The sequence below is a fragment of the Pantherophis guttatus genome, chromosome 6, assembly GCF_059756535.1.
Source record: "Pantherophis guttatus breed Tessera chromosome 6, ASM5975653v1, whole genome shotgun sequence".
Taxonomy (NCBI): domain Eukaryota; kingdom Metazoa; phylum Chordata; class Lepidosauria; order Squamata; family Colubridae; genus Pantherophis; species Pantherophis guttatus.
Window position 1 is genome coordinate 44,090 of NC_142068.1, and position 26,183 is coordinate 70,272.

Consider the following 26,183-nt stretch of genomic DNA (forward strand, 5'->3'; position numbering starts at 1 on the left):
GGGGACACTGCAAGGCTCGGCCACCTTTCGGGCCCTGCTCTAGGCTGCTGCCTGCTTGACCTCCGCTCTGCCTTGGGTCCCACGTCCAGTCCACAAGGGGATATGCCACTTCCAGGCCAGACTGGCTGGCGGGTGGGCGGCCCTTACCTTCCAGCCCATGGGGCTCACACCATTCTCAGTGGTGGCCCGCCTCAGACACGAGGTGAAGAGCGAGCAGGTGGTATGCAGGCAGAGGCCCCAGGGAAGGCCAGAGCCAGGGACTGGCGCATCCCCCAACCAGAGGCGAAGGGTGAGTGGGTGGAAGGATAGCGAGAGCCAGGCCTGAAAGGCAGCCAAGCCTCACCGTGTCCACCCCGAGGCAGCCCTTCAGCTGAGCACCTTACCTTCACGGACAACCATGGTGAGCAGAGCAGGTGAGGCATGGAAATTAGCTGGGCCATGTGGTCTGAAGGAGCCAGAGTGTAGCTGGGCACGGGCATGACTCTAGCCACTGACAGTGGGCGAGGCAAGATAGGGTGGGATGGGTGCCGAACCGCGCAGAATCTTAACAACCGGTCTGCCCGAACTGGTCCAAACTGGCTGAATCCCTCCTCTGGTTCTGTGTAACATCTGGCAGGCCCTCAGTGGGGGCCGTTCCTGCTGTGGTGCCTCCCTTGTGGAATACCCTCCTGCCAGCCAAGCAGAAGCTGGCTCCATCCCAACTGACCTTCCAAAGGTCCCTCAGGAGCGGCTTGTGCCATCAAGCCTGGGTATCTCAGGGGACTGGTGAGTTAGCGAAGTGGGCTCCATTATGATCGGTATCTCTTCACGTCTTTGTCTTAGCTTTGTTTTTAATACTTTTAATGTTTTTGAATAATGATCGTTTTAGGTATTTACTGTTTTAAGGTTGTATGCTACTCCAGAGTCCTTTGCTATGTGAGATGTAGACCTTGGACCAATAAATACCTCACCCTGAGATTGTCCCCAGCCGTTTGGCCAACTGTTGTGGCCCGCCCGTGGCCTGCGCAGATCGTAGCTGATCCTGACAACGAGGAGGCTAGTGTGGTGTCACGCCAGCAGCCTGCACAACCGGCGCTCGAGTCGGACAGCGAGGAGGCTGAAGAGGATGTGGTGCCAGAGGCAGAGACTCAGCCAGGGCCTTCAGAACCTCCAGAGGCTCCTTCAAGTGGAGAGAGCGAAGTGGAGGAGCCTCTCCTCAATGCTCGGGCACGCAGGGCTGCCAAAAGGCAGGAGTGGCTACTCAGGAGGAGGAGGTCTCCTCGAGAGTAAGGCTTGAGGATAATTGGCCATTCCCTTAGCCTATTTAAGTCACACGCAGTTAGTTAGTTTCTTGCTAGAAACAACTCGTCTTTATTATCAGAGTATTTGGGTTTATCATATCTTGTTTTCTGGGCTGGTTGCCAACCTTTGCCGGACTTTTGGTTTATTCTTGCTACTTAATCAATTTGATAAGGACCGTTGGTGTGTGTCAGTATCCTCAGGAATCCGGAGCTAGGGCAGAACACCCACTTGGGGGCCCTGCTGTAGGCAGCCCTGAGACCCAGGAGCTCAGCTCAGCTGGGTTGGTCTGGGCAGCTCACTGGGGCTTTAATCAGGCTTGGATCCTTCGGTTGATGGCAGTCTGGCTTCTCGAGTCCTAACTCAAGTCCTCACTCATGGCAAGTGGCACAACCTTATTTCTTAAAGCACAGTTTATTAGCTAGGTAAATTGTACAAATTGTATTAATTTTTTAATAATTATACAAGACAAATGTTACCAAAACTTTTCAATGATTTCATGTCTGCTAAAAAGGGGGTTTATTCATATTTATGCACTTGATATTGAATAATTTTAAACCAATAGTACAGGGGAACTATTGTGGAAAATTCAGTATTAACAGAGTTGGAAGGGACCTTGTAGGTCATCTAGTCCAACCCTCCACCCAAGCAGGAGACCCTACACCATTTCTGGCAGATGGCAGCCCAGTCTCTTCTTGAAAGCCTCTAGTGATGAAGCTCCCACAACTTCTGAAGGCAACTTCTGTTCCCTTGCTTGATTGTTCTCACTGTCAAAAAATTCTTCCTTATTTCTATGTTGAATCTCTCTTTGATCAGTTTCCATCCATTTTTCCTTGTCTGGCCTTTGGGTGCTTTGGAGAATAGGTTGACCCCTTCCTCTCTGTGACAGCCCCTGAAATATTGGAAGACTGCTATCGTGTCTCCCCTGGTCCTTCTCTTCCCTAGACTAGCCATGCCCAGTTTCTGTAACAATTTTTCATATGTTTTAGCCTCCAGTCCCCTAATCCTCTTGGTTTCTCTTCTCTGCACGCTTTCTAGAGTCTCAACATCTTTTTTACAATGTGGTGACCAAAACTGGATGCAGTATTCTAGGTGTGCTTACTAAGACTTTATAGAGTGGTGTCAGTACCTCATTTGATCTTGATCGCATTGGGTTTTTTGGCTGCCATCATACACTGTTGGCTCATATTTAATTGGTTGTCCACTAAGACTCCAAGATCCCTCTCACAATTAACTGCTATCAATCCTGGTTTCTCCCAATCTATATGTGTACTTTTGGTTTTTCTTGCCTAAGTGTAAGACTTCACATCCATCGACCAGAATCAGCAAAAGAATCCATGACTACTATACAAGCATATTGGATATATTGAAACACCCAGAATCATGGACCTCATTAACCTTTTCCTGTCCACCTCCTTTCAGTTTGGTGGACAAATATACCAACAAATCAAAGGAACACCTTTGGGATCACTGCTTTCAGGACTCATAACACAAGCTATAGTGCAGTGCCTGGAATCTATAGCACTCCCACACAGACAACTCAAAGTATGGATCTGGTACGAAGATGACACCTTTGTCATATTAAAAAAGGCCCAACTATAGAAAACACGGGAAACTATTAACATCATCTTCCAAGGGATAAAATTCAAAATGGATGAAGAAAGCATCACCAGGCTACTTCTCCTGGAAACACACATCTAACATGAAACTACCCACAGCAACCTCTTTTATACCAGGAAAACATTACCAGGTGCTGCTGGCAAGTTCCATTTTTATTTTCACAGTTCTGTCTGAAAACCTTATTCTTAAATCTTTTCTCTGTGATGTAATAGCAATATGTGACTCTGCAAGTCACACAAGATAAGGGCTTGTTTATAATCTTATTTATCTATCAAATTTCTATCCTGCCCATAATACCAAAGATTACTCTAGGCGGCTTACAGACCCTGAATAAAATGTGAAATAAAACATTAAAACAATAAATAAGGATAAATCCATCGGGCCGAGCCAGTTTCCCAGATAGCCAGGCAGGGCTTTACAGGTGACCCACAAAACCTTGAGCTGAACCTGGAAGCACAGGGGCAGCTCCCGATGGGAAGCTGCATCAACTTGGCTTCAGAAGCACTGTGGACTCTGAACGGAAACAACTGGAGTTCATCTCCATTTCCTGGGGGGGGGAGGGGGGAACAGTGGGGTACACTGCTTTGGGGTTGAGAAGCCCACAGGGAACAGGAACCTGTCAAAAACATAGCAGCAAAAATTGACTTGCTTATAATCAATCTTTTCTGTTCTCAAAATTAGATGTGAAAATTATGTATTTTGTGGAGAGTTTTTAAGAAGACAGTTCTCACACTTAGATTTTAATTAAGTAAAGTTTAATATATATGTGTATATATATATATAGTTTCATTATAACAAAATAAGCAATTGTTATGAGTAAAATATTCTTTAAAATCTGGCTAAGAATATTTATATTTTTAGATATTGAGAACTTATAATTATTATAATTGCCTTTAAAATATTTTCAAAGAAATATCCATGTGAAGTTCAAGGTTTTTAAGCACCTAAAATTTGAAAATGCAGTTATCCATTAAGACCTGTAAGACATTCCAAGTAGTTTTGTAGAATTTAGTTTAAAAACAGGATATTTCACCCTGTAAGGGCAACAACAAAAATAATAATGAGGCTATAAAGTTTTTCTTATGAAATTATGAAAAATTAGTTTTTCCTTTTCAAATAATGCCATTTAAGAATACATTAGCTTTGATTTTGAAAAAAGTTTTTATTAAGCTGAGAGAAAAAATATATTTGCGGCAGAAACTGTGAAACTATAATTTGAACCCAAATCTCTTGAAGGAAACCATGCTAGCAAATTCAAACGTGCAAAACTGCTCCCATTTTACATTAAGACCACTTTTCTTTCATCTTATTATAAAATTGTTAAAAGGCTACATAAAAAGCTTTGTTTTCTCAAAGTCTCTGAAGGATACTTTCCCTTAAACATTAAGGAATTTTAACCGCATTATTCTCCATTTCTATCCACAGGAGTGGAAAGAGTCCCCTCACTCTTGAGAAAAAAGCCCTCGGCCAGCAGCTTGCGAAACGTTAAAACCAAAGAGGGGCTTTGTCCCAGGGGAGCCCCGAGAAGGGATAACAGGCAGGTGGGCAGGCAGACAGGCAGGCAGGCAGGCTGGCTGGCTGGCTGGTGGAGGCCGACCCCTGGAGTTGGGGTACCCTCAGAGCTTCTCCTTGGCCGGCACCCAAATGACGGGGCTGGAGTGCTCCTCAATGACTTGCTTGACATGATTGTAAATCTCTTCCAATGTGTCACCTTGTACAATGGCTGTAGGGACACAAACAAGATAGCTCTTGAGGACCCCATTCTGCTCTTTCCCTTGCTTCTGCAGAGTTCTTGCAGCCCCACCCCCACCCCTCGATTCTGGTGCCCCCCACTCTATTGCGAGGTTTGGTCCCCTCGATTCTCTGCGGCTCAATTGTTTCCCCTAAAGATGCTCAGAAAAGGGGGGGGGGGCTATTCAGAGCCTTCGCCTTCTAGTTCTCCAGATGACTGTAGGGGAGCCTTTCTGGCCAGAATCCCCTCAAGATGGCAGGTACAAAACCACATGCTGCAAATGGGGAGCAGCCAGCCCCCAACCTCCACTAACTAACCCTAACCAGAACCAGAGGACTCCAAAGGCCAGGTGCCGCAGAGGCTGGCACTGGGGACACATAAACAACTGATTCCTGCCATAGTCTCTAAGAGAGAGGAGGTTCTGGCTGCTCCCGGGACATTCCAGGACAGCCCTCGATAGCAGAAAGAAATGTGGAACAGAGGAGAGGCTCCAACCTGTAAAATGTTCTGTAAATTCTTGCTCCAGCTTCATGGCTCGTTCAAAGGTTTTTCGAGCTTGCTCATCCGTTAATCGTTTATTCATTTCCCTGAGTTTGCAGATATTTCAAACTCATTAGCGTTATCAACAAAACAGATTTAGCAGATTTAGTTAAACACACAGAGGAAGGTCGGGGGGGGGGTCTAGGCAGGGCTTCCTTTTGTTGGGGTTGGGAAACGGGGTGGGTGGAGGGGTTCCTCCAATCTCAACCTCCCCAGGTTGCCGCCCTCACCACTTTAATAACTTTGTGGAGCTTTGTCACAGGCATGCCGAACATCAGGGAAGACAGAGGGAGTCGCCTTTTCAGTTCGGGGGGAGAGGGCAGGGCCTGGATCTCACAGATGGTAGCTAGCTCGCCAGACGGCCAACTCCTCTTTCTTGGAAGGCTCCTTGGGGTCATCCTCAAGGAGCCCCAGCAGCCAGAGGGGCAAAAAGGGGCAAGCACTCACATGATGTTCTCCACGGACTTGGGCTTGATGAAGATGGAAACCGGGTGCAGCTGAGCGCTCTGGAGCCTCTTGATGGCATTCCCAGAAACATCAAGGATGCAGTGCTTGCCCTGGAGGGAAGGAGAGGCTGCCTGAGGAGCCGCTCAGTTCAGCGCCACTGGCCGTGGGGCCTCGATGTGGGGGAGGAGGGGGAGCAGCGCCTTTACCTTCTCGGCCACCTCCCTCACGGACCGGACACTTGTCCCATAGAGGTGGTTGTTGTACTGGCCGGCTTCAATGAACCGGTGATCCTGGATGTCTTTCTCCATTTGTTCTCGCGACATCACAAAGTGGTAATCTCGCCCATCCACCTCGTAATCTCGTTTCGGTCGGGTGGTATCTTTACCAAGAGAGAGAGAGAGAGAAAGAGAGAATAATAGAGAGAACCGAGGTTGAGCGGATGTCAGCAAATGTCCACTGGCAATGAGTTCTACTGAAGCTGCAAAACAGGTGGACACGAGACCCAACGAGGAGAGATGTACGCAAACACACACCTCAGTGCCCAGGAGAAAGGCTGACAGAATGGTGGTGCCAGTGAGTGTGTGTAGGTAGGATGACCTTTCATGATCACCCTGGCTCTGGTGGGAGAGCCAGACACCCTTCAGAAAGGATCAGAATCTTCCAGTGGAGCCATCCAAAGGAGCTCCTGCAATCTCTTTTCAGACAGATTTGATCAGGGCAAATGCCCCAGTGAGTTGATTCTGGACCTACTCTGGGGTGCTTGCCTACTTTGTCATCTCCACCCCCTGGAGAAGGCCGTGGTGGGCCCGGGTGCAAATTAAGGGAGGATCCAGGAAGAGAGCCTGTCCTGGGATTGCACCTGTCCAGGGGAACCTCACACACAACCACGCCGGTGGAAATCGGATGGGCTCTGACCCCATCTGCCTTTGGCGGGGCCAGGGAGACAGCATATCATAACCTTGAGAGACGACAGGAAGAGCCAAAGCCCCGGAAGCCACCTGACCATGAGAAGCCGGAGGAAGAAAAAGCCTCTCGGCCCTCCCTGTTCTGGGGAAAGTAAAGGCTAGGGAGCGGGGGGAGCCTTTCCAGACTCACCAGTTTCTGTGACTGCAGCCTTCTTTAAAAAATGAAAGGTTTGAGTTTTTTCCTGTCTGGACTACCTCAAAGGGCTGACACGGGGGAGGGGGGGGCATGAGATCTCTCACACGAATCGCTTTTTCTTAGTTCAAAGCCCTTCTTGCCTCGGCCAGCCGGAAGCGCCCAACTTCCCAGAGGATGCCCCCAGATCCCAGCAGGAGGGAGCCTGCCTTGGGCAGTGAGGGGAACTCCCAAGGACGGGGCGGCTGCTGCTCCTGCTGTGTTACCCAAGTGAAGTTTTGGCTGAAGGGTCCCGGGGGCCACTCCGGCCATCGCTTACAAGAGCAAGGCAGAATGCAAGGGACTGCATTGAAAAGACGTATAGGTTTCAAGCACAAAAAAAAGGAAGAGCCACAGCAGCCCCCCCCCCCCCTCAGCTAGGTGGCACACATACGTGGGACACAGGAGCCGAACTTGTCAGGGAATTCTGAGATGAGGTCGTCGTTGATGCGGTCTTTCATGGGACCCAGGACAATCACAGGACGCGTGTAGCTGACTGGAAAACAGAAACAGACCCAGCCGCCTCCAGTTAGGGAATTTTGGCAGAGCGAGGGGAGAGGAGCCACACCTCCCTAGCAATAGCAGCACCCCCTTTTCTGGAAGATGGCCAGGTGCCTAAGAAAGTGGGGGAAGGGCACAGGGCCACTGGCCCTCCAGTCTGAGCCACTTCCTCAAAGGCGTCCTTCAGCAACCCAATCCAGAGGACCAGAAGCATGGACGGGCTGAGTGAACAAGAAGGCGGGCAAAGCCAGACACGACACGCTCTCTCCCTGGGGCCCCAAAGGGTGTGACCGCTCACACTTACAACCCATGGTAGTGTCAAGTGACCACAATTGGCAACATTTCTGGCATGTTTTGCCAGTTTCCAGCAAAGAACCTCCATTTGGGAGAATGAATTCTGTTAAGGACTACTTAAAATCAAATCAAGTCATGAGATGACCCAGTTAATGATCACAACAATTTACAATCAAAATTGTGGGCTCGATTATGGTCGTTAAATGAGGACTAGGTTTTGGGACTAGAGGCCGGGGAGGTGGGTTGAGAAGAAGACCGTCTGAGGCAGAGACTAAACGGGAAGCCCACATAAGGAAAAGCTGGGAGAGCCCCTGCTTTAAATGCTCATCATAAATAGATTTGCCATGTAAAGCAAATAAGTCATTAAGTGAACGCGGTAGTCGTAAGTGCAAATCTATTCATGTGAAGAGGCATTTTTTTCTTCTGCCAGAAACCAGTAAAAAGCATCATGAAAGCAGGGAGAGACAAGAAGAGCTTCCCAGGCAGGCAGGCACCACAGCCCCTGGTCTTCCAACAAGAGCCATCAGGAACAGCGTAAGCAAATAGGTCACATTAGGTCAGCCACATTAACAGCCGCCATGAAACCGGAGGAGGCGGAGCCAATGATGCAGCGGCAAGACGAACTCTTTGGAGCTCCCAAAGAGTCGTCGATATTCCCGCTGCCCGAGGGTCCGCTGTGACCTAACTCATCCTGTAGGAACGACCAACAAGTGGAGCACGTACTGATCAACCTAGGGAGGTGGCAAACTCCCAGGGAAAGTTGGAAGAAGCTCCTCAAATCAGGCACCGAGGGAAAGCGACCAAGAAGTCGCTGAAAAGCTGGGGCGGCCGAACCAAAAAGAGAAAGTTAAGAAGCAGCCTGTGACATCGGTGAGGTGAGATCAATTCAATTTTATTACCTCAAAAAAAGAGAGAAAATTTCTCTTATCTACCTGGAAGATTGATAGGGTGGAGAAGAGTGGCTAAGAATGAGGAATGGGTGTGGGTGTGTATCCACACCCAAATCCTGAAACTGAGGCAGCAAGGAATGCACGTTTGAGAGCCCATTAAACCTTGACTAATTTTTAATCTTTTAACTGAAGAAAAAGAAAAGAAGACTGAGGACTGCTAAAATTACTATATATTAAGGTTTTAAAAGACTGAAATGAATATACATTTTTTCTGTTTGGATTGTTACATTGTTGATTGCTGGACCATACTTTGTTTAAACAAGAGGAAGAATCGAAAGTGTTGAACTGAGGCGAAAAATTAACTTGCAGTGCCATCTAGTGGCAGAAAAAAAATAAAAATAGAACAGCTGTGGAGAATGACGTGAAGATTAACTGTGTTTTGGAAGCTTTTTTATTTATGTTCTTGTACTGTTTTCCCTTTTTTCTTCTCGGAGGTGTGGATTGTGATTTTCTATTTTTCTTCTTTTTGGGGTTGACTAGAAGATTATTGGCTTTGAATTTTTATCTTTTATTTTCCTTGGATTAGAGACTATATACTGAACTAAATGAAATTGGATTTTTAAATTCTGTTTTCCCATGGATTAGGACTTGAAGAGTCAGAAGAATTCTTCTTTAAATTTTTATTGTTTAATTTTCCCATCTTTTCCCCTTTTTTTATTAAATTGATTTTTTTATGATTTTTAATTGCACCAATTCTTTAATTTCCTGCTTAAATTTTTCAAGATTCTGATTCACAATCTCATCCCTTCTTACAATCTCCTCCAAAAGAAATTCAGTTAAATTAAAATCATTTTTCTGAGTCTGTAGGTTTAAGACTTGTTCATGTAGTTTGTAGATGGGGGAATCCCCCCCCCCACTGCTTGTTTGTCTAGCTTTGTTAGTTTAAACGCCATACTTCCACACAGACAAACTTTTTTTAAGAAAATAAAAGAAAGCTTCTTTCCAAACAAGATCAATATCAGTTCTCCAGGAAAAGGAAAACATAAAAATAGATCTTTTTCTTCAATTGTAGCCAGCAGTATTTATTCCGCTACCTTGTGACTTATTAAAAAACGGAAGGACTTTCCCTTTCGGCTCCTTCTCAAGCCTCGGCAGTCGCCATTTTAAAATTCTTTTTTTTCCTTTCTTCAATATCTTTTATAAAGTAAGTAAAAATACTTGCAATTTAGGGTCACAGGTCCAGATCTCATCCTCTTTAATTAATTTGTTAATTTTCTTTAAAAGGCTTGTTCTCGTCGCCTGGCTCTGCAAGAAGCAGAGGTCTTCCAAAGCCCGGGGCAGCGGCGGGGGAAATAGGGAGCCTCATCTGCTTCGCCCCCAAGAGTAAGAAAAAACTCTGGAGGCTTCGCAGAGAGCTCTACCTGCCCTCACCTGCTCTATCTCACATTTCCTTGTGGAAATGGAGTTTTTCGAGCCGCCTTTCCGTTGTAAGGGCGGCTCTTTACAGGCGATGAGGCTGGCGGTCCCGAGGGACCGTCTGGCAGCGACGGAGAGCAAACCGGAAGTCTGATTTTTTTATGATTTTTGATTTTGATTCTAAAACATTACTTTTTAGCTTTCCTCATTTTGCTTCAGAGAACTTGGATCATAAGTTTTCTTTTATTCTTAAATGGTATTTTTATTTTATTTTACCTCTCTTCTAATTTATTTTTTTTTATTTTTTTTTATTTTTTACCTTTTTACATATTGTAGAAGGGCAGGGAAGATTCCAGACATTTTGCTTTACTTCACAGAATTCTATTTTTTTCCCTCTTTTCTTTCCTTTTTTGTAAATTTAATCATTGGTTGAATTTGATATTTGAACTATAAACCCAATCACAAGTGGATTATAAATATCCAGAAAAATAAAAATGAGGAAACATACCCAGCCTATATCAAGTCCCTCAGCGGCAGAAATTCAGAAAACTTCCGAGATAATGGAACTACGGAATTTAATGCAATCTCTTCTCGTTGAGATAAAACAGGAACTAAAAGAAATGAAAGAAATTATGGGGAAGAACGAGGAGAGAATACGGAAAGTGGAAGAAAAAGCAGAAACAACAGGAAAAAAAAGTTGAGAAATTAGAAGAAAAATTGATGTCTACAAATAAATTCCAAGAAAGAACAATTATTCTGTTGGAAATGGAATGCTCTGAATTTTACCTAAGATTCCAAAATATAGAAGAAGAAAAGGTAAATCATCTGACAACAAAATGAAATCAATCCTAGAGAAGGATCTATGTCTATCTGAAAAAAAAGTATAGTCCAGTTCTTTTGGGTTATGTATTCTCCAAATATCTTTTAGTTCCAAATCTTCTTTCATATCAAAAAAGGTCTGAGGTAACCTAATCCTAGATTTCGCTGAACTCCTTTTGTCTAATTTAGAGTCTATTACTCCATTCCAGTCTCCCATGATTAAAATAGATCTATAGTCCCATTGTAGTATTTTAGTATGTAACATTTTATAGAAATAATCCTGTTGTTGGTTGGGAGCATAAATTCCTATCAAAAGAATTTGGCCATATGTTGTAAGTAATTCAATTGCTACAAACCTACCATCTTCATCTGTTTCTATAACTTTAGCCGTAAATTTCTTATTTACATAGATAACCACACCATTCTTTTTTTGCAACGTTGAAGATATAAAATGTATTCCTAGTTTGGAGTTTATCAAGTATTTTTGATCTTGAACTGTAATATGCGTTTCTTGTAGACAAATTATATCTTATTAAATTGTTTCAAATATATAAATAATTTCTTCCTTTTCTGTGCTGAATTCAACCCATTCACATTCCAAGATAAACACTTAAGCGTCATCTTCATCTTTCTGGAGCAAAGAGCAGAATAACCGAATATCATCCAAAATCTTCGGAGTCGCTCCCCCCATGGCTCCAGTCTCTTGTATAATAGTCTTAGCTCCCTTCTTGTCTTGTCTTTCCTGTTGTTGTTGTTGCTTTTGTTTAAGTAACTTAGACTGAGCTCGAGTTATACGTTGATCCTTAACTTCGATCATCCGATCCGGGTCCAAGATTGGAGAAGATTCCAGCAGAGGCTCATCCAGAAAACCTCCTTCTGCGCCTTGCATTTCCTCTGGTTCCTGCTTAAACTGTTCTTGCAATTCTCGTTGAGGTTGCTTCTCATCACTCTCCTTAATCTCCAAAGCTGTAGATGTTCGTGGGGATGGTGTTCTTTCCTTAAGAGTAGTAGTGTAGAAGTGCTCTGCCTTCTCCACGGTATTCAAACGATATCTTTCTCCCTTGTATCTCAAAATTATACCAACTGGGGCGTCCCACCGAAATGGTATCTGTTGATTTCGCAATTCTTTAACAAGAAAGCCAAAGTCTTTTCTAGTTTTCAACATTTTAGGAGGTAATTCTTTAAAAACTCCAATTTGTGAGCCCCCCACTTGCACAGAGGTGTAAAAGGATTTTTGCAGGATGTCATTTCTTATTTCTCTGTCTGTAAAATATATGACCACATCTCTGGGCAATTGTCTTTGTCTGGCCACCCAAGAATTCACTCTGTAAATTTTATCTATTTTGTGAAAAACCACATCAGGATTAAGTTTTAAAATCTTAGCCAGAGCCTCAGAACAAACCTGTCTCAAATCCTGTCTATCCTCTTCTTGGATTCCTCGAAGCCGTATTGCAAACTCCATTGCCCTGAATTGTACCATCACGATTTCGTTTTCAACTCTCTGCATTTTATTGTCAACATCAGCAATTTTATAATCATTATCTTTCATCTTAACATTAACTTCTGATTTAAATTCTTCAACTTTAGAATCAACTTTAATAATAAATTCTGCCAGGCCAGACGCCACTTCTGATATTTTTTTGGTCACCTTGTTTTGATTCTGTTTCACCATATCTTTAACTTCATTAATTTCCTGCATAAATTCCTGATGTGACTTTTGAAGTTTGTCATCTATCTCCTGTTGAGATTTTTGAAATTTATCATCCAAAATTTTAGAAATAAATTCTTTTAAATCTCCCACATCAAAATCTTTTTTCTGAGTCTGTGTCTGTTGTGCAGGGGGAGGCTGTGTTTTATGTGTGGGAGATCCGCCTCCTGTTGCCTTCGCTTCCTGCTTCTTTGAGGCCATCCTGCCACGTAGGCTGGTTTTACTAAAAAGGGAAGTTCTTCTTCCTCTCCCACCTCCACAAAGACTTCTGAAAAAGTCCCCCAGATTTAATCAAATAAGAACTAAAGTAAAACAAAGTCCAATATTGAAAAAGGAGAAATTTCTCTCTTATTTCTCTTGTTACAAGCGAAGCAACTTCGTAACAGTTTAGAAACTTTGTGACAAAGCAAGATGAGTTCAGCAATCCACACTCGCCAGCTCGTTAACTCTGAGGCTAAGCGCCATGTTTTTACAGTTCACTTTCACTCATCCGCATTTTTTCACTCAGATTAGAAAGCCAAGAAAACTCTAATACTTGCGATTCCGAGTTTCAGGGTTCAAGTAAAAATATGCTGCTTATTAAGGCTGATTCCTTTCCTTTCAGTTTGAAGTTTCCTGTAGCCGGCTTGTTCTGCAAAAGCAGACTTGTCCCACGCCGCCCGGAGTTCCAGCAGGTTAAACGGGAGCCGCTCCTGTTCCCTCCCCAGAAACTATTCCCTGGGGGGGTTGCAGGGGCTCAACCTGTGCCCTGCGATCTCTCTTCAAAAATCTTAGGGATTTTGAAGTTTTCGAGCCGCTTTATTTACTTGTCAAAACAAAAAGAACAAAGATTTTTCCAAGAACTTTGACTGACCATAGCCCAGTATGGATAGAAATTAAGATGGATAAGATTGAGAGACGTTCTTGGAGATTAAATGAGAACTTGTTCAGATATGAAAAAAACACAACAGAACTTAAAAAGCACTTGAAAGAATTTTTTGAAATAAATTTGAATAAAGGTACCCCAATAGAAATTGTGTGGGATGCAAGTAAAGCTTATATGAGAGGGGTGCTTATCTACATGAACTCTAAACATAGAATGATTCGACAAAAGAAAAGAACTGAATTGGAAATAGAAATAAAGAATAAAGAACAGTTACTTATTAAAAATCCAATAGGTGAAAGAATATGCGGTGCTATAAAACTTTTGAAAGATCAATTTCAAATGCTTATGGCGGAACAAGTTGCAACAAACATACAATATGCGAAGCACAATACATTTTGTAACGCTAATAAACCGGGCAGATGGTTGGCTTACACATTGAGGAAAAAACAGAGTATACGGACTATTGATAGTATTGATATTGGAGGGAAAGAAATTTTTCAACAAAAATTAATTAAAGAAGCTTTTGTGGATTATTATACCAAACTATACGCCAAAGAGGAGGTGCAGAATGGACTTATAGAAAAATATTTAAACGATAAAAGAGTTACAAAAATTACTGATCAACAAAAGGAAAGAATGAATTATCCTATAACAGAGGAGGAGATAATAGTAGCAATTAAACAGTTAAAAATAGCCAAAGCTCCTGGCACGGATGGTTTGACCGCAGTGTATTACAAAACTTTGCAAGCTGAAATGGTGGAACAACTTAGAGATTTATTTTGCAATATTCAACAAGGAGGTAAAATACCCCCATCATGGACAACAGCTTATATATCTTTGATACCAAAAGAACAAGTCGGTCCTAAAAAACCAGAGAATTACAGACCAATATCTCTTTTGAATACAGACTATAAAATCTATGCGAAAGTATTAGCCAACAGGTTGATGCCAGTAATCCAAAAGGTGATTCATGATGATCAAGCGGGATTTATCGAGGGCAGACACATGAAGGACAATGTAAGGCAAGTAACAGATTTATTGGAATATCTTGAGAAGAATAAACAGATTCCTGCAGTGCTGGTCTTTTTGGATGCAGAGAAGGCCTTTGATAGAGTGGATTGGAATTTTCTACTAAAGACTTTTAAAAAGATGGACTTTGGGGATCAATTTATACAGGCGATTTCAGCAATTTACCAAGAGCAAAAGGCACAGATCATTATTAATGGAAGTTTGACAACAGAGTTCAAAATTGAAAAAGGAACAAGACAGGGATGTCCGCTGTCCCCACTTGTATTTAGTCTTGCTAAATACAATACGGGACTCTAATATCCTGAAAGGTATAATGATTAGGCAAGAGGATTACAGAATAAAGGCATTTGCAGACGATCTGGTTGTTACCCTATCACAGCCAATGGAATCAATAATCCTGATGAAGGACATTATACAAGACTATGGTAAAGTTTCAGGTTTTAGACTGAATCCAAAAAAGACTAAAATGATAGCTAAAAACATGACACAAGACCGTAAACATGAGCTTGAAAGGAGGGCAGGTTTTGAGATTGTACCTAAGGTAAAATATCTAGGAGTTCAGGTTGCAGAATCAAATATGAAATTGTTTCAAAATAATTATGAGGTGTTGTGGCGAGAGGTGCAGAAAGACATGGAGACTTGGAAAAAACTGCAGCTGTCTCTACTTGGAAGAATAGCAGCAGTTAAGATGAACATTTTGCCAAGATTTCTTTTTTTGTTTCAAATGATTCCGGTGCTTAAAAGTGATAAACAATTGAAAGTCTGGCAAACTGGAGTGAATAAGTTCGTCTGGAACGAGAAAAAGCCGAGAGTGAAACTGAAAATTATGCAAGATGTTCCAGAAAGAGGAGGTCTTAAACTTCCAAACCTACAGTTATATTATGATGCAGCAGCTTTAACTTTAACAAGTGATTGGTTTGGAAGGAAAAAGGCTGGAATATTGAATGCAGAAAGTTTTGATCTTGAATTTGGATGGCATGCCTACTTATTTTATGATGACAAAGTTGATAAAGTATTTAAAAGCCATATACTTAGAGACTCTTTGATGAGAGTTCGGAAGAAGCACCGATTCAAATGGGATTATAAAATACCGCTATGGCTGGATCTTGGTCATACTTTGTGGAATACAAATATAATGTCACTCGGGGGGGGGGGTTATACAAAGAGGTTCTTTTTACAGATGCGGGCAGATGGCAGCTGAAGACATTGCAGACACTGTTGGACGAAGGGATTAATCTAACTTGGTTATAATATAATCAATTACAATTGAGATGGAAAGAGGACCAAAAAACTGGTATTATGTTGCATGAGGAAGAATTGGTTAGACATATAAGAGAGAAAGGTCCAATGCATATCAAAAGGCTTTATAATGTTTTGCTAGAAAGGGACTCAGAAACTGAATTAGTTAAAGACTGTATGATTAAGTGGGCACAAAATTTTGAAGAACCAGTGATGTTGGAAACATGGGAAAAAATTTGGGTTCAGAATGTTAAATTTACTCAGTCGCAGAATTTGAGGGAAAATTTCTATAAAATGTTTTATAGATGGCATTTAGATCCCAAAAAGTTGTCATGTATGTACCTTAATGTTCAGCCAAAATGTTGGAGATGTGAATGTTTGGATGCTACGTATTATCATGTTTGGTGGACCTGTAGGAAAGTTAAGGCTTTTTGGATAAAAATTTGGTGGGTCATGCAGAATGTTTTGAAGAAAAAAATTCAATTCTCTCCACAATTGTTTTTATTGGGTATAGTTAAGGGTTTTACATTGGGTGAAACAAAACTGATATTGTATATGATAACAGCAGCAAGATTGTTGATAGGTAAATATTGGAAAAATGAAGCTTTGCCCACTATTGAGGAATGGACTTTGAAGATGGCCAGTTTTGCAGAGATGGCGAAGATTTCAGCATACTTAAAAGATTGTTCACAAGAGACTTATGAATGGGAATGGAAAAAGTGGATAGAATATGTTCAGAACAAATATCAAACTAGAAAGTATCAAATAGCTTTTATTTGAAAATAATGTATTAGAAATATTATGTAATGAGGGTAAATAGAAAAATTATAAAGGGGAGGGAGGGGTTCAAGTTTTTATACAAGTTTTATATTAAGGGTTTTTTTTTATTTTTTTTACCAGATATGAGTATAATATAGGGAAGTCTGGGGGGAGGGGAGGGTTAGGGAGGGTTAGGGAGGTTGGGAAGTTTGGGGTGGGTGGGGGGGGGGAAAGGGGTGAAAATGTAATTGTAAAACTTTTGCAATAAAAAAAAAAAGAAAAGGAAGAAAGTCTACCAGAGAAAATTGCAGAAATCCTGGCTGAAGTCTTGGAAAAACCCAAGGAACATATCTTAAACGAGATTGATGAAGCGTTCAGAATATATACTAGATATGCAACAAGAAATAAACTACCAAGAGAAGTCCATGTAAGATTTACAAAAAGAGCAATGAAAACGGAGATAATACAAGCAGCAAGGAATACAGTACTGAAGCATAAAGACAAAGAACTCGTGGTCTTACGTCAAATAGACGTTGAGTTGAAGACTCTTTTATTTCATCAAGCTGGCCTTGCCTAAATCTTCTCCCTTTTAAGTGCAAATTTTTAAATTTTAATGTGTTTTAAAATATGGGTATTTTAAATTATGGGTATTAATTCAGCCAAATTTATTTAATTCATTTTATTCGATTTTAAATTTTGTATATGTATGTGTTTTATTCCATGGCTGTTCACCGCCCTGAGTCCTTCGGGAGTAGGGCGGTATAGAAATTCAATAAATAATAATAATAATAATAATAATAATAATAATAATAATAATAATAATAATAAATACCCAGAAGAGTTAGGGATCTGAAGAGAGAATATCAATTTTGTATTTAAAAGTAGTTTTTATTGAATATAAATATTAAAAAAGACATACGTAACATATACACAACAAACATTTATACAACATATACACAAAAAGAGTGTAATTTCTTCTTAAACATTTTTTCAGAGTGATGTTCTACAATTCTACTTATGATATATTCCTTCACCTCTCCTTAATCTAACAATATTTTTTATTATATATATATATATTTAAATGGGTAATATTTCCCCTATATTTTTGTATATTTCTGATTTTTAACCAATTGTACCAATTATTCCATATTTTATAATAGTCTGATTCTTCTCTTTCTTGTAATTCTTTGGTTAACCTATCCATTTCAGCGCATTCTAAAATTTTCCCTATTACTTCTGTTTCACTTGGTATTTTTTCTTGCTTCCAATTTCTTGCGTAGGTTATTCTTGCAGCAGTTAATATGTGAATTGTGAGATATTTGATATCCTTAGGGTATGATTTGTTAAAGATTCCTAATAAAAATGTTTCTTTTTCAATCTGTGTTTTTGTTATTTGTTCCAACCATTTTTTGATGTTAGACCAAAATTTCTTTGCTGCCGGGCACGTCCACCATAAATGATAGAAAGTCCCTTGTGCCTTTTTGCACTTCCAACAAATCGGGCTATTTTTAGGTTGTATTTTTGCCAATCTGGTTGGAGACATATGCCACCGATAAAACATTTTCAGTTGGTTTTCCTTGTACGCCGTTGCTTTCGTTAAATTTAGGTTTGCCTGCCAGAACTTTTCCCATTTTTCCAAAGGTATTGTGTGTTTAATGTTTTGGGCCCACTTAATCATCGTTTCTTTGACTGTCTCTTCTTCCAATTTATAGCGTAGAAGAAATTTATAAATTCTACTAATTAATTTATTTTCTGAATCTAATATAATTTTATCTATTTCTTGTTTTTGATTATAAATTTCATATGTTTTTATATGTTCTCTGTATTTGGATTGTATTTGAGTATAAGTCCACCAGTCTATTTCTCTGTGTAAATCTGTCTCCAATTGTTGTTTTGTCTTTAATTTGCCTTGATAGTCAATTATATCTTTATATCTAATTATTTTTGTCTTATCTGTTAAATTTGGGTGCCTAATTGATTCTACCGGTGCTAGCCAATTTGGTATCTTCATATAATGTTGTTTTTTAATTTTAAGCCAAATTTGTAATAATGAGTTCCTTATTGTGTGTCTTTTAAAATATGAATGTGTTTTGTATTTCTCATCCCACATAAAGCAGTGCCAGCCAGTTTGGAGTTTGTGTCCCTCAATTGTTAAAATTCTAGAGTCCTTTAATTCTATCCAATCTTTGACCCACAATAGTACTGCTGCTTGGTAGTATACCTCCCAGTCAGGGAGTGCAGCTCCTCCTCTATCTTTTGTATCCTGAAGCAATTTAAATTTTATTCGTGGCCTTTTCCTTTGCCATATAAATTTAGATGTTATTTTATTCAGCTTTTCAAAAAACGGTTTATCTATTTTAATTGGGGTGACCTGAAACAAATATAAAAATTTAAGTAATATAGTCATTTTGATGGCCGAAATTCTTCCTAGGAATGAAATGTGTAAATTTTCCCATTTTTCTAAGTCTTTCTTTCTTTGTTCTAGTAATTTATCATAATTGTTTTCTTTAATTGCTGATGTTCTTGTAGATAACCAGATTCCTATATATTTTATTTTTTTTGTTGTTTGGATTTGTATATTATCTGTCAATTCTTTTGTTTGGATTTCCGTAAGGTTTTTTAAAATTAGCTTCGATTTACTTTTATTGATTTTTAGTCCAGCCACTTCTCCAAATTCTTCTATTTTTTGGAACAAATTAGGTATAGATTCCATAGGATTTTCTGTCAAAAACACTAGGTCATCAGCAAAGGCTTGAGCTTTGTATTCTTCTCTCTTAAACCTTCAATTCCTTGATCTTCTCTAATTTTTTTCAACAGGATTTCCAATGATAGAATATATAGTAAGGGGGAAAGTGGACAGCCTTGTCTGACTCCTTTTGTTATATTAAATTTGTCTGTTATGTCATCATTCATAATTATCCTTGCTGATTGCTTAGTATAGATTTCTGCTATAATTTTCCCAAATTTTTCCCCAATTTGCATATTTTGTAGTTGTTCAATCATAAATTTCCAATTTTGATTATCGAAGGCCTTTTGGGCGTCAAGAAAAACCAACGCTGCCTGCTTCTCCGAGTGTGATTCATAATATTCTAGAGCATTAAGTATTATTCTCATGTTGTTCTTTATTTGGCGTTCCGGCAGAAATCCATTTTGGTCTGGGTGTATATATGTATTTAATATTGATTTAATCCTTTCGGCCAAGATTGCTGCAAATATTTTGTAATCGGCATTCAATAATGAAATAGGTCTATAGTTTTGTATTAACTGGAGATCTGTATCTTCTTTTGGAATGATTGTTATTATGGCTTCTGTCCATGAATTTGGTATTTTGGCTTTCTCCATAGCTTCATTATATAATCGCAACATATTCTTTCCCAATACTTCTTGCATTGTTTTGTATATTTCTACCGGTAGTCCGTCGGGTCCCGGTGTTTTATTGTTTTTTTGCTTTTTCAGTACTTCATCTAATTTTAATTTGATTATTGGCCTATTGAGAGTTATTCTTTGTTCTTCTGTGATTCTTGGCATTCCTGATTTCCCTATGTACTGTTTTATCTTATCTTCCTCTATTTTCCCCTGATTATATAGATTCGCATAAAATTTCTTAATAATTTCTTTTTTGGCCTCTTTACTATGTTGAATTTCTCCTTTATCGTCTTTCAATTGGTATATCATTCTTTTTTTCTGTTCTTTTTTCAGTTTATAGGCTAGCCATCTGCCCGTTTTATTTGCGTGTTCGAAATAATTTTGTTTCGCCATTTTTATTTTTTGGGCTAGTTCTATTTGGTTTATCAAATTCAATTTATGCTTAATCATTTCCCATTCTTCTCTTATTGTTTTGTTCTGGGGCTTTTCCTGGAGTTTTTGTTCTATTTGTTTTAGGTCTTTCTCTAAATTATCTAATTGTTTTTTCTTCTCTTTATTCTTCTTCCTCGTATATGCTATTACTAGGCCCCTTATATATGCTTTTAAAATATCCCATGTGTTTTGTAAAGAGGTTTCCTCTATTTTATTTATCTGAAAAAATATTTTTACTTCCTTTTCTAACATCGAATTAAATTCTTTTTCTTGACATAATCTTTGGTTCATTGTCCATCTCTTACGTCTTCTTTCCCCTTTCCAGTTTATGAATAGTGGATTGTGGTCTGCCCATTGGTTTGTGCCTATCTCAATTTTTTCTACTTCTATTTTGATATTTGGGGTCATACATGCCATGTCTAATCTTGACCAGGAGTTATGTGGATGGGAGTAAAAGGTGTATTGAGCCTCTTCTTCATGTGTTTCCCTCCATACGTCTGCCAAGTTTAGTTCTTCAGCCATAGTAAAGAATTATTTTGGAAGTATTTCATTTTTCTTTTGTTTGTTTTTTCCCAGTTTTGTAGTCCTTCTTTGCATTTACTATTGCATTATAATCCCCTATTACACAAATGTCATCATATTCTAATTCTGATAAGTTTATATGTAGATCTTTAAAAAAAACCTGTAGTTTTTGGTTAGGTGCATAAATCACTACAATTAACATTTTCCTCTTTCCTATTTCTAGTTCAACCATCACCACTCTACCTTGCTCATCGGTATAGACTAGTTTAGATTGTATTTTTTCTTTTACATAAATCACTACTCCTTTTTTCTTTTTTTGGGCCAGAGATGAATATAGTTTTCCTAATTTGGGGTTTTCTAGGATTTTTTGATAATCTTTTTGAATGTGTACTTCTTGCAGACATATCACATCTGCTTCTAATTTTCGTAATTTTGTGAAAATTTGATTCCTTTTTTGGGGGGCATTTAAGCCATTAATGTTTACCGAAAAGAGTTTGATGTGTTCATCCATTGCCTATCGTATCTGTTTTTTTGTGTTTCTTGTTTCCATCCGTGCCTTAGCTTTTGCACCTTCTCTCTGTTCTCTCTCTTTTTCTTGCCTCTGTCTTGTTTCTTTTTCTTCATTTGTTTCTATTGGTTCTTCTTCTTGACTTTTACTATCTGTTTCCTCCTTGCTTTCCTGTTCTTCTTCTAGTCTAAAGTGTGTGTTATGAAATTCTCTTGCCTTTTCTAGAGTGTCTATTTTATATTTTTTGTCTTCCCACGTAATTAAGATCCCCTCTATTGGCAGCCATCTGTACATTATCTTGTATTTGATCAATAGTTGTGTTAAAAACTGATATTGTTGTCGTAGATTTCTTACTCTTCGAGGTATCTGTTTTAAGATTATAATTTCTTTATCATTATAGATCACCGTTTCTTCTCTAGATTTCTTATAGGCTTCATCTCGGATTGATTTTTTTAAGAATTTGACATGGACTTCTCTCACCAGTCTGTGTTTTCTTATATAATTTGTTTGTACACGGTAAGTTTCTTCCAATTGTCCTTTTATTTCTTCTGGCTCTTTTTGTATCATTCCTGCGATAATTTCCACCATCTTCCCTTCTAAATCCTCATTTTTTTCTTCTGGAATATTTTGAAAACGCAAGAAGTATGAGGCCTTTTCCATTTCAAGCATGGCCAAGGAATCTGACATTTCTTTATTTAGTTGTAGGGTTTTTTGTTCCATTGCTTCTACTTTTAATTCCACATGATCTATTTTTGTTTCCGTTTTCCTAATTCTTTGTTCATTTTCTGCTATAGAATTTTGAATGCCCCCAATTTTATCCTTCATGGTCTTGATATCTTCCTTGACTTCTCCTAATTCATTTCTAATCTCTGCATGGAACGTTCTCATTTCTTCCTGATTTTCAGCTATTTTTTCTTGTGTTTGGAGCAGTGTTTCCTGGATCTTTTGAAACATATCTTGTATTACATTTGGTGCCATTTCCAGTTTTTCTTTTTCTTTTTCTTTCCCCATCATGCTATCTATTGTTTTTTGTTGAGAGGGGGTAGGAGTCATTACTAACATATTGATTGTAGGTTTTTTCCCTGTCTTTGTTACGGTGGATGTTGTAGACATTTTCAATATTCGTGTAAAGCTTTCCAACCTTAACATCAATTATTAAGTTATTCCTTAGTATCTCTTTTCCCCTCCAAACACTGCTTATACACCGCACAGCTTATATATAGTTATATTATATTATATTGCCAGTTATCCCAATTGAACAATTAATTCTTATTCACAGTATAAATCAATTTACTTATCAATCAAGATTTTAGTTTAATTTTCTTGATTTTCTAATTAGCAATCTTTTCAGTTACCCCCCTTTTTCAATCAGTCTATCTCAGACATACAGTCAGCTCATCTGTTATTTTGTATAAAAATCAACCTTTCACTTTAACAATAATTCCTTATCTAACCACAATTTCACAATACAATTTATAGCTATAAAATTATTATCAATTTATATATTTCTTTTAAGTATTAAACTTATTAACTAATTAAACAGTTCAAAATTAATAATTCACTTAATTTTTATTTTCTTTAGTCTTTATTGTCTTCTTGCTTTAGCTCTCTCAATCTGTTCTTTCACAGTCATAAAAAACGCGATCTGTGTCCGTCTCAGTCTTTTTTATTATTATTATTATTACTTCTCCCAGTAATCGGATCTCTGCATTCAGTTTTCAAATCTTTTTTTTTAACTTAAGTTCTTATTGTCTTATTCTAATATAAGTTCATATTAGAAAACAACATATAAAACTATTACAATATCCAAAATTAGGAACTTTATTTACATCATTAATACAACAAAGTAAAAGAGGTGTGGTATTATATATCAAAGAAAAATTAGAACCTAAATTAATTTTTGAAGATGGGGAAGGTAGGATTTTGATGGTGGAAATAAAAATGAACTATAAACAAATACTTCTGATAGCACTATATGCTCCGAATGAAAATCAGGAAGAGTTTTATCGGCGACTACATAGAAAAATTATAGAACTGGAATATGAAAATGTATAATGGGAGATTTTAATGTTATAACAGACCCAGAGCTGGACTACAAAACAGTGAAAACAAATATAAAATCCAAAAGAACACTGGCAAAATCTTTTTTTTAAATGACAGAAGAATTAAATGTTCAAGATATTTGGAGACAAAAACATTTGAAAGAGAGTCAATATACTTTTTATGCAAATAGACATTTATTGTGGTCAAGGATAGATATGATATGGATGTCATCTGGACTTATAGAAGCAGTACAAGAAGTAAACATTGGTTCAAATATATGGGCAGATCATATCCCAATGACAATGATATGGAAAGGCCAAAAGAAAAAGACTAGATGGACTTTGAACACAACAATATTAAATGAAAAAGAATTTCAGAAATTTATGGAAATTATCTTATTATCATATGTGGTGGACATGTCCAGAAGCAAAAAATTATTGGAATAAAATTAAAACATGGTTGAAAGAGATGATACAGTTAAGTATTGAACTTAAACCAGAGCCGTTCCTATTGGGTATTCTTCCAGAAAAGATTAGTAAGGAAAATACCTATTTGATTATACATGTAATAACAGATGCAAGAATTGTTTATGCTCAAAATTGGAAAGCAGAGAAAATACCTTTGGAAGAGGTGATAAAAAAAATTATGGATTGTGCAGAAATGAATAGATTGACTTTGATGATTAAAGATAGGAAGAGATAGAGTATTATAGGATATGGAACTGTTTTTATCATTGGTTGGAAAAGAGATATAAAAGATAAAAGTTTTATGATTATATTTAAAAATTTGATAGGCAGAATTTTGTCTTAGTAAGGAGATATTAAAATGGTTTGTATGAAGATCAAGATAGAAGAAATTTTCTTTTTTGGAAGAAGAACGACCGAAGATAACACCGAGATGTCACAGGGAGGGGGCGACAGATGTACTAAATGTTTGTTTGTTTTTATAAAAAATAATAAAAAGTTATATTTAAAAAAAAAAAAAAACAGCCGCCATGAAACCAATGTTTTCCTGAGCACCTGTCACTTTTTTCTGTCCTCCATGCACTTCAAAATCATGAGATAGTTTTGACTGATCTGGCCACATAAGGTGGAAGAGGACACCCTCAGCAGCCATACAGCACAGGGAAGGCGACATCTGACGGCTTCGCTCTTCACAGTGCTAAAGAGGGACAACTATATTTGCCAAGTAAAGGGGCAGCACCCACCCTCCGTCAGATTAGTTCACAGACCGAACGGTACCAACCTTCTTGCTGTGTGACTGGTTCATAAGACAAGACACACTCTTCCTGGCCACCTGGAAAGTCAGAGAGAGACCATCAGAGACTGTGACTTAACATGCGCTTTTATAGGATGCGTCCCCTTCCCCTCAGCCCCTCCTGTCCGGCCAGGCCTCCTGCCAGCAACCAGCCGCTATGACCCAAAACCCCAAAGCCCCCCAGGCAGCCTCAGTCCCCACCCCACCCCCACGGCTGCAAGGGAAGCGAGTTGCAGACTAATGCTAGAGGACAACGAAGACACTAGGAAGCGGAGGAAGCTGCTCTCTCTCTCTCTCCCTCTCTCTCCCTCCCTCTCTCTCTCTCCTCTTACAGAATCTTTAATGAGGACAGTGAAAGGGTTTTATTGTTCAGTCTGCTGAAATGAACTTTGCAACAGGATTGTGACAGAAACACTTCTTCAAAAGCCCAGGACAAGCAAAAGAGAAAAAGACCCCCTTAAAACCAATTTAAAACTCCATGAAAAAACAAAACTAAAACCAGAAAGCATAAAAAGCAGGCAAGGGCAAGTGATGGATCAACCAGTAAAGCCACCCAGCAGCCTCCAAACCCCAGCCAGATCCACCAGCCCTTTGACTCAGCCACGTCTTTGGAGAGAAGGCAAGGCAGGCTCCAGAGGGGCCACAAAAGGCTCTCCTCCTCCTGGGTCCCATTAGACGACCTCCCTCAGTCAATGGGGCCCATACACGCCCCTCCTGCCAGGCCTGATGGGGTGGGCAGACGTAGCTGGGGAGACTGGCAAACCCTCCGGAAATGCAGCCCTTGGCCACAGTGGGCTTTAGCAGCACCTTGAATTGCCACCAGAAACCAACTGGCAGCCACTGAAGCTTCAAGGGTGTCTCCATTATCCAACTGCTCTTAAAAGTAAGCCTAAATTTCTGAAAGTTCCCAGAAAAAACAGCAAGAAGGAACATAGTTGAAGACACTTACGGTAACTACTTTCACTGTCGCTGGCATTGGAAGTCACATGCTCTGAAAATAGTACAAAGCAAAAATTAGGAGCAATGCCAAGGAACCCCAAGGCCCATCAGAGGCAGAAAGTACACCTCCATGGGTTACTCAGGACCATAAAAGTGTCTGACAAGTGTCTCTTGACATACTTCACAGTTCTCCTGCTCCATGGACAACATTCCTAAAGCCGAAAGAGAAGCCCACAATTTACAATATACTTCCAGAGAAAGGAGGTTACACACAGGTGGCTCTCTGCCTCCTTTCAGGGATAGGGACCAGGAGCCACATTCAGCCCATCGCTGACCTCTGAAATTCATTTCCACAAAATGGTGGTGGGCATAATTGGAGAAGTCCCTCACCAGAACCTGGATATGAAGGGGAGCAGCCGCCCAACCCCAGAACATCAGCTGTGGGGCCCAGAGCGAGCTCCACCTGAAACAAGGAAAGCCTGGCCTATAGGTTGGAGAGCCACCTGTGTCCTCATATCCACTTTCTGTAAGGGCAGAATGAGCCTGAGTCATGGGCCTCGTGGGCAAACTGCCTGAGGCTCCCTTCATGGGATTCCTTTGAGGGGAGGGAGCACAACCGTCACCCCGAATAAGGAGGCAGGGGTGAGGGTGGGAATCCCCATAAGACAGCAGCCCCAGGTCACTCTCTCTGCATAAGTGCCTTTTCAGGCCCGTTTTCTTTCCTCCAAGCGTTGGGAGAGAACGAGTTGATGGCATGTTAACATGAATTGGCACCAGGTTTTTGTTGCTTTAATGTTTTAACTGGTTGTGTTTTATCATTTTAAAATGAACTTTTAATTTTT

The 26,183-nt window shown here is 39.6% G+C and overlaps 1 protein-coding gene across 38 annotated transcripts in view; it reads right to left on the bottom strand.

Moving 5' to 3' along the window:
• Nucleotides 1-4,040: 4,040 nt before the first annotated feature.
• The window catches only part of DLG1 (discs large MAGUK scaffold protein 1), a 112,856-nt gene continuing 90,713 nt past the window's right edge, over nt 4,041-26,183 (bottom strand). For 20 of the 38 annotated variants that reach the window (XM_034424602.3, XM_034424609.3, XM_034424603.3 and 17 more), the window contains 7 exons: nt 25,352-25,393; nt 24,391-24,441; nt 7,149-7,250; nt 5,824-5,996; nt 5,618-5,727; nt 5,126-5,217; nt 4,041-4,621 (listed from right to left, as the gene is read on the bottom strand). In XM_034424602.3, coding sequence (XP_034280493.2) covers nt 4,515-4,621; nt 5,126-5,217; nt 5,618-5,727; nt 5,824-5,996; nt 7,149-7,250; nt 24,391-24,441; nt 25,352-25,393 — 677 coding nt within the window. In that variant the 3' untranslated portion in view covers nt 4,041-4,514. Of the gene's footprint in view, nt 4,622-5,125; nt 5,218-5,617; nt 5,749-5,823; nt 5,997-7,148; nt 7,251-24,390; nt 24,442-25,351; nt 25,394-26,183 lie in introns of all 38 variants that reach the window. The other 18 variants (XM_034424606.3, XM_087871963.1, XM_034424601.3 and 15 more) reach the window with 1 other exon arrangement.